This window comes from Electrophorus electricus, chromosome 11, assembly GCF_013358815.1.
Source record: "Electrophorus electricus isolate fEleEle1 chromosome 11, fEleEle1.pri, whole genome shotgun sequence".
NCBI classification, from domain to species: Eukaryota; Metazoa; Chordata; class Actinopteri; order Gymnotiformes; family Gymnotidae; genus Electrophorus; species Electrophorus electricus.
The window spans coordinates 16,388,900-16,398,245 of NC_049545.1; the positions used below are offsets into that span (position 1 = coordinate 16,388,900).

The 9,346-nt window shown below is 41.1% G+C and overlaps 1 protein-coding gene across 3 annotated transcripts in view; it reads right to left on the reverse strand.

The window, feature by feature from the left end:
• Positions 1 to 8,229, reverse strand: part of disc1 (DISC1 scaffold protein) — a 38,825-nt gene extending 30,596 nt beyond the window's left edge. For 2 of the 3 annotated variants that reach the window (XR_004776653.1, XM_027027142.2), the window contains exons 1-3: positions 7,514 to 8,229; positions 4,543 to 5,435; positions 4,361 to 4,430 (exon numbers count right to left, since the gene is read on the reverse strand). Coding sequence is in view for 2 of the 3 variants with exons in the window: in XM_027027142.2 (XP_026882943.2) it covers positions 4,361 to 4,430; positions 4,543 to 5,435; positions 7,514 to 7,607 (1,057 nt within the window). In the remaining variant the exon portion in view is untranslated. The remainder of the gene's footprint in view (positions 1 to 4,360; positions 4,431 to 4,542; positions 5,436 to 7,513) is intronic. The other variant, XM_027027132.2, reaches the window with a different exon arrangement.
• Between the last annotated feature and the right edge of the window lie 1,117 nt (positions 8,230 to 9,346).

Sequence of the window (9,346 nt, forward strand, 5' to 3'; positions counted from 1 at the left end):
TATATTCAAAGCTTCTTGTCTGAACTGGTTTGCTGTTATATGTAATTACTTGCTACAGGTGTAGTTTTGGCTTGGCCCTAGGTGTGAATTGGGGGGCAGACAACATTTACTGAACTGATAAATTAGGATGACTAACATCAGATTTTAATATGCTTTGGTTTTTCTATTGGACAACTCCGCCATTGCCGGTTCCCAAGCGCCGGATGTGAAAGGAGGAGGGTTAGGCGCCGGGGCAGCAACCAGGCCCTGTAAAAACTTCTACCGCTACGGAAACAACAAGTGAATATTCTAAACGATCCCATCAGCAAAGAGGACCTGGCTCTAACTTGATGACGGTGCTGGAGCAAATCCGCGAGGGTGTCCAACGCCCAATGCAGACCGGAACCTTCAATGCAAAAATGATTTCCAAATTAGGCACCTGGAACGTTAGAACTCTCTGTGAAGGTGGGAAACTCGCCCAGCTTCTACATGAATTTGACAATTACAATCTTGACATATTGGGCGTCTCCGAAATGCGTTGGACTGGATCGGGAAAGATCGTAAGTGATGGCAAGTCATTCCTGTATTCAGGACATGAGGAGCACCATATTCATGGTGTCGGATTGGTGCTTAGTAAAAAGGCATCATGTGCACTGCTTGAATGGAAACCTGTCAACGATAGCATCATCATGGCACGATTTCAATCAAGACACGCTAAAACTTCCATCATCCAAGTATACGTTCCAACCGAAGACTCCGATGACGATCAGAAGGATACGTTCTACGGACTGCTACAAGACACCATTGATGAAATCCCGACCCATAACGTTAAACTTCTTATCGGTGATTTCAATGCGCAAATTACCGACAACCGTCATGGCTTAGAAAACATCATTGGTCCACACAGTTCGGGGCGACAGACCAACGATAATGGTGAACGACTTCTATCCTTTAGCAATATGAACAATTTTTGCATTGGTAACACATACTTCCGACACAAACATCCATAAGAAAACCTGGCGATTGCCGGATGGAGCCACATAGAATGAAATTGACTATCTGTATCTCTCGGCGATGGCGTTCAGCACTGTTGGACGTCAGAGCCTATCGCGGAGCGTATGTTGGATCAGACCATTATCTCGTACGATCCTCAATTCGGTTACGGCTCAAACGGAGGGAACAAAAGCAACGCCAACGTCCTTATGCTGTGGAGAAGCTGAAAGAACCTGCCGCGGTCAAACAATACCAACTGGAGTTGAGAAATCGGTTCGAGCTACTCCAAGATGCAGGCGACATCAACGAATACTGGATGGCATTCAAACAAGCAGTCATAGAAACGGTAAAGGAAACTGTGGGTCGCTGATGCGGGACACAGAAAGAATGTTGGATACGGGACCCAACTTGGAGCCTGATTGACGAAAGGAAAAATCGCAAAATGCCGACGCGAACAGACAAAAGCTGACCCTGACAAGGAAACCACAGCAGAGCAATATTGGCAACTGGATAGGGCAGTCAAACGAAGCTGCAAATCTGACAAGGCGGCATGGTTGGAATGCAAAGGAGCCGAAGCACGAGGCGGCTAGCAAGAATGACAATAAGACGCTGTACCGCATTGTACGAGAGTTGACTGGGGCATGGAGCAACTCAAGTGCACCCATCAAAAACAAGGACGGGGTGTTTCTGCTCACCAGAGAAGAACAAGACGCGTGCTGGATAGAACACTTCAAGGAAACCTTGAACCAGCCCACCCCTGCCAACACCTATGACTTTGGCGCCACATCGCCACCTCCAGACCTGGTAGTTAATCTTGATCTAATCACTATCGAGGAAACTAAGGTGGCTATTTGAACACTCAAAGCCAACAAAGCACCCGGCCTAAACGAGATAGCACCGGAAATGCTAAAGCACGGTGGAGACGCAATTGCAAACACCCTCACAGTGCTGTTCAACAAGTGCTGGCAAGATCAGAGCATCCCAAGTGACTGGAGGAAAGGAGTAATCGTTAAACTCCCCAAGAAAGGCAATACCGCTGACTGCAACAATTGGCGGGGCATTACACTCCTCTCGGTTCCTGGGAAAGTCTTCTGCAGCGTTCTATTACGGCGCCTACAACAAGCAGTGGACGAAATTCTCCAGGAAGAGCAAGCCGGATTCAGAGCGGCCTGATCATGCAGTGAGCAGATTTACACGCTTCGTAATATCATTGAACAGTGCATCGAATTCCAGCGCCCCCTGCTCATCAACTTTATCGACTTCAAAAAGGCTTTTGATAGCGTCCACAGGGGCTCCTTGTGGAAAATCTTACGAGCCTATGGCATTCCACAACAGTTTGTCAACGTCTTCCAGAACCTATATATCAGCTCTAGCTGCTGCGTCAGGACAGACGATGGCTACACAGACTTCTTCAACATCGAAACCGGAGTCAAGCAAGGATGTATCCTGTCGCCAATTCTCTTTTTGCTCACAGTCGACTACGTCATGAAAAAGGTGATGAGCCCAGTGATTGGAATCCTTTGGACAAATGGATCTCATATCACTGATCTCGATTTCGCAGATGACATTGCCTTGCTAGCGAATACAAAACCGGCTCTGCAATCCATGACAACATGCCTTGAGGGCGAAGCGGAAAAGGTTGGCTTGCGCATTAACACAGACAAAACCAAGGTCATGCGGGTGAATCGTCAAACCAAGGTGCAGATAACTATTGGGCAGCAAACCGTGGAGGACATCGACGAGTTCACATATCTCGGCAGCATAGTATCCAATAATGACGGTGGCTCAGAAGCGGACGTTCGATGTAGGATCGGAAAGGCGGCGGGTGTGTTCCAGCGTCTATGCTGCATCTGGTGCTCAACAACAATCAATACAGGAATCAAAATGCGTCTGTACTCCACGATCGACATCCCAACCGCCATTTACGCCAGTGAAACCTGGAGAAACACAAAGAGGATCGCCCAGAAACTAAACGTTTTCCATCAACGGTGCCTCCGCCGAATATTGGGTCTCTCATATAAGGACAGAATTACCAATGAGGAAGTTCTTCAATGGAGTGGATTGCGGAAGCTGGAAGAAATCGTCACCGAACGCAGAATGCGCCTCGCTGGTCATCTCCTACATCTTCCAGACAAACGCATCTCAAAGGCAGCTGTACACTGGACACCGACAGGAGGAAAGTGAAAGCAAGGTCGACCCAAAACCACCTGGAGATCAACCTTCATCGCCGACCTAAAAACTATTGACATACGCTCATTGGACGAAGCCAGAGATGCTGCAGCTGATAGGACCCGTTGGAGAGCGCTTGTTGCCCAATGCACCAAGGAGTGTGGGAGGAACTAAAGTAAAAAAAAAAAAGAAAAAAAAAGTTTCTATTGGACTATCCTCTGTTTGGTTAAGGTAGGCTCTGAATTTACTTACTTTGTGTTAGATTGTGTTAAAATTCAAGGCTTTTTGGCTGAACCCAGTTGCTGTCACATTCTGTGCTCCATCACTCCTTCTTCCCTTACTTCTATTATTTTAGAAACTTGCAATTATGATTGAGTACAAGTTGAGCAATTGAGGGTTAAGGGTCTTGCTCAGAGACCCAACAGTGACAACTTGGCAGTGGTGGGGCCTGAACCAGCAACCTTCCAATTACAAGTCAAGAAATTACCACTCTCCAGAATAATACTTAATTAAACTGAAATGCATGTGGGATAGCTGAAGTTTTGGAAAGGTTTCAGTTAAAATCTGAATATTTCAAAACAAAAAACAAAATGATCAACAGCAGTGATTTATCATCACACACTGGATGTCCTCATGCTGTGAATCAAAGAAAGGGGTAAATTCCCTCCCCCCCTTCCCCCCCCTCCCCAGACCTCACCATTGAAGCTAACTCATAACTGAACAAATGTTAATATCACTTACAAAATATATACTGTATCAAAATAATCCTAATACTAGAGTCAGTATTTAATTCATAAACATTGGCCAGTGGGCGATGATCTCCAAGTTACAGCAGCTACAAATCACAATGCCTTATGTAACCATAACATTTGTACACTACTTCAGTCTCACAAGTACCACACCTGGTACTATAATATTTCAAAAACTAAAGCTGCCTGAACTTTAAGGTTACAATCAAGTGATTGTGCATCTGTCTAATAGCCTCAAAGGATAAGCAAAGATTAGGAAATAAAACACAGCTGTTATCATTTCCAGCATTACTGCTACAGATATCAAACAGTCAACAAAGCTTTAAACTGGTTAATTTGGTATCTGATTTCTATGTCCAACATCTTATGCTGTTCTCAACTTAGCTTTCAAACCAGCTCAAGTAAAATGTCTACAAAAGATAATGAAATTGTGCTTAAGATTTTATATTACATACATCCAGAAATCTCACCTGTTTTATAATCATCATCCAAAGCAGACTTCTGTTGAAGCATCTGAATTTTTAACATCATTAATTCAATCTAGAAAGAAAATGATATTCCAATGATGACTTAACCTCCACGCTTTTTTCCAATCTTTCAGGAAGAGTCTCTATAATCAGTGCTGAGCACTGTAAATAAGGCTATTACTAACCTTGGACTTGATGCCATTTTCATGAAGGCAATTTTGCAGGCCTTCCTCATACTTCTTCAGCATGTCATTCCAGTTCTGGTCCAAAAAGGATGTGGTACTCCCATAACCAGAGGTCACTGATGAGGCAGAGGTAGAATCTGAATAGTTCACTGAGAATGAGGAGGTGACCTCTGTGTCCAAGTACTCCAAGTCTGAGTCTGGCATGTTGTCTTGGAAGTCAGATGTTACAGACAAATAAACATGCCTGTCGCCACTGTGACTAGGCACATTCTGTCCTACCCCAGGAATCTCACCATTCAAAAAGCTCTTCTGCGACTTGTCTGATTGACCAGAAACAGTAACAGAAAAAGGCAATTGTCCTACTGATAGAATGTCTTTTCCATATGCATGAACAGGCATTGAATCATGCAATGATGGTTCTGTATTTGCAACTAGAAAAGGACATTTATTCATGTGTGCATCCAAAATGATATTCATGTTCAGTGACTGCTGAATGAAGCTAAAGCTGGAGTTGAAAGTATAACCTGGTTGAATACTCTTCGAATAGTCTACAGCACTGGGAGATCTTTGCTTATAGCTAGGTTTTGTCTGACCGTCACCACCCTGGAGAAGACTATAGATATTCTGGTATGCAAGTTCCGGACCATCTCCCTCAGAGCATTCTTCATGTTGATCTTGATTGCTGGATAATATAAAAGTTTTATCTTCAGCAATCTGACCAGTGAAAGGACAGGACACCTGAGCTCCAGATTGTATGTGGAGATCTCTGAGATCCCTGCCAGTCAAGCCCATAGCACAGTCCACCTTTGCCCTCATATACCCCAGCCTCCTGATTGTCCTTCTATATACCCCAGCCTCCTGATTGTCTACCTCTGTTGCCATGACACATCCACCTGTTGAAGAGAAAATAATAGAACTTAATTACAACAACAAATTTCATCTTAACTGGTGGTAGAAGAAAGGAGATTGTTCTTGAGATTACTTTGCTACTCACTTGCATTATATCTGATTGCTTGATTTGCTTGCTCTTAACCAAACTTTCTCCAAAAATAATTAATAAGAGCAAGTGATAGTTACTGTGTTACAAATCCTGTGTTACTGTATCTCACTCTTCTAATCCTCCCATTTTAAAAACTGCCTTATCCACCTATCATAAACTACAAAGTCATGTAATTAGTTTAGCAGTGGCATTTCATTAATTTAAGGGTCCTAGAACCCCCCCCCCCCACCCCCACCACCAAGTCTTGGTTCCTCTCAAGGTTTCTTCCTCAAGCTCTGAGTTTTTCCTTGCCACCGTCACCTTTGGCTTGCTCACTGGGGGCTTAGATTTGAATATGTGTAAAGCTGCTTTGTGACAATAGCTGTTGTAAAAAGCACTATATAAATAAAGTGCATTTATATAAATATAGAGCATTTACATGCCAATAAATCCTTCAAAGGAGTTCTTATCCATTCAAAACACCTGTAATTATGAAATTCTACAAGTGACATATCATGAACCCTGACAGGTAAACTGACAACCACCCACCTTGTAAAAGCACCTTAATGTGATATCATTTAAGATGTCTTATCATTTCACTCTCACCATATGTGTGATTTACTGCACAATCCATCTGGCAGTTTCCTGCTTCCACAGCAGTTAGTGTTAAAATCTTATAATGCATGGCTTGTTGTGAATTCACCCTTCTGTAGCTGCCTGTCAAACTATTCTCTGGATTACTAAAGAATATTGTGTCTCCCTGTCTTATTAAAAGCATGGCCATGGTAACCAGTGCTGCTGTAACTTGAAACAGTGTTTCATTATTAGCTGCGCTATAGGAAATGATAAAGAATTTTTAAGGGTCAGCGTCAGCACCACCAAATGTCCCTAGTACTAGTACTGGTTAAAAAAGTTGAGATCCCAAAAAATAAAAATAAATAATGGAGGCTCTGATAGTCATGTTTCACAAGCAGAATATGTTTCCTTTGTGAATTTACCTTTCTTTTGTAAATATTCCTAGCATTATGTCTGAATGTTCTATACATTAATAGAAGTGTTTTAGACCTGAAAGTCTACATTTACTTCTATTGTAAATTTGGCACGTTAAAACTCATGGAGATAAGTCCAATAGTCATTGAGCCAAATACACACATTGTTGAAATCATCAAAATATTATTTAAATACTGTTGTGAGACACTCTAGGAGGAAAAGCAATACAGATGTATAATGCTGCATTTCTACACGGCAAAAAACCTCAGTGTAGTTCCTGCAAATTCTTCCATGGCACTTTCTCTAAAGATCAAAACACACTTCCTCTCACAATGCAAACACAAATCATCTAAAACTTCACACTGCATGATGATTATTCAAAATGGTAGGTTAGTTATAAAATGAATATGGACTAGGGAGTTTTAAACCTAGAGCAAAGGAATAGATTATCTGGAAAATCTAACATAAGAACTAAAATTGAATTTTGCATATTGTGTGATGCATATTGTTCTCTGTCCTTCCTGTGATTTACAAACATATATTCATAGAGCTGTAATTAAAAAATACAGGCTTGCATAAAACTAATATTTAATATCAAATATTATACATATCTACATATCTCCAATTTGTATTAAATGTCATCCATTTTCATTCTGGACATCTTTCCAGCAGACATCTGTTCTCTAATCTAAAACACCTAATCCAGACCTTAAAATCTAAACAAGTCAGATCGGTGTGTTAGATGAGGTTTAGAACTAACTATATGGTAGGCCTGTTTGTGGCTGTTCAGTGAACAATCTTAGATGTTCAGGATGAGACTTATGTGGACATTTTGAATCATGGCATTCATACAACAAATGTAAATTTTGATAACAAAAATGCATGCGAATCTTCTACACATTCCACATTTAAGGCTTAACGATGATGGGTTTCATCAAGTCATTAAGTGGGAGGCATATCAATGACAATATTACATTAATAATAGATATAACAACCACTCACCTTCTCTGACTGTTGAGTTGCGGCCACATTTAAAATCGCCGTCAGCGTTGTGTGTTGAGTTGCTATCCAATATGACCATTCCAGCGAACATCATTTGTTTATTTTAAACAGCAGCGGTAAAATACTAAAAGCATAGTTCATTCATATTTCAGACAGTGTTCAAAAGTTTCCTCATGCCCTCCACAACATAGGGAAGTTCAAGACGTTTTCGGAACAACTACATTTTTCAGTTTCTTCTATGAAAAAAATAAACGTTCTTAACTCGTCAAGTGTTAACACGACAAAGTAACCACAGATAAAGCCTGTTTGGTATCTTAAAACATAAATAAATAAAACATTTATTGTCCGCTCAAAAGTTTTACGGTTATGCCATTTGTATTCCACTTCCTCCAAGTAAGATAAATCTCAGTGACTGGAGGGGAAAAAAATGAAGTCAACAACCTCGCGCTGAACTGTCGATAGCTGAATTCCGGGGCCCAGACGACCGTTACGAACATGAAAAATCATAATGCCAGTATTTTGTCCTCTAATGAAACTAGTACATTAATAAGACACGTAGATAATAAAATATAAAAGTAAATTGTTGATTGGGATAGAGAGAGACAAGAAATCGCCGCAATTTGGTCTGTTTTGTCATGTTGTAGAGTTCCTCTTTCGTGGGCTGGAATTTGACTCCCGGTTCCACGAAGCTCTCCTCCACCTAGTGGCTAGTGCTCTAATAGATATAACTACAGTGAACAGAAATTAATATATAAAACTACAATGAACAGAAATCAGTCGAAGTTACTAATTTTACACAACGTTAATGTGTGACGTCCTAGCACACAGGCGTTTAAGAAAATGGATTATTGAGGTTTTTTTTTTTTCACACGGCACTAAAAATAGATTTTTATGTTTAAAAGAATAAGAAACTTATCAAAGACAGACACACGGTTTTGGTGTATAAAGAGGTCGACTTCTGAATCTTTGCTGGTATTTAAATGCCACAAACTAGAACAAGCCACTTGCTACAGCCTGTTTCTGCGAAACAAATCATGGGTCTGTTGGCACCAAATAAGATTCATGACAGCTCTGACAAATGCCGCTTTGAGTGAAGTCTGAGAACTCGTTAGTAGTCATCTTTGACGTTTCAAATAACACAGCACAGCTTTGTACACTGTAAACACAAACACATTCTCATCATGCACGGTCTTCTAAGTCAGTTAATGTATTGTATTAAAACCTATATACTGAAACTAAGATCATATGACTACATGAAAATAGGTGACAGCCCCCGTGCCGCAGCAGCAGGACGCCCAAACGGCTCTTGATGAAGACAGACATTTACTACACACGACGAAACAATACAGCTTACGGCACTCACATTAAACAAACACGAGGACCATGAACAGGACGATGACCGACATTGAACTACACACACGCACACAGGGGTTTAAATATATACATAGATGAAACGAATAACAAGATGCAGGTGTGTTGGACAAGGGACAAGATGCAGATGTGTTGGCAACAAAGAAGGGGCAGTCCTGATGAAAAGCGTCAACAATGACGACTCCACATGCACGTCACGGGCCGTACCACGTGACAAGTGGGAAGGGGAGCGTACCGTTATAATTGTTAGTCACTGGACATGATAAAACATTTGCTGAAGTCAATATTTATTACTAATCAACACTAATTACGTTTATTGTTTTATAGAAATACTTTTACCACTGGACTGCACATATTTAAAACCCCATGCTCTACTGGATGTTTTTAAGAAAAGTTTCAATTGTAAGCAATTGTCATTGGATTTTTATTCTAGCTTTGAACTGAATGTGTTTTAATGGAATC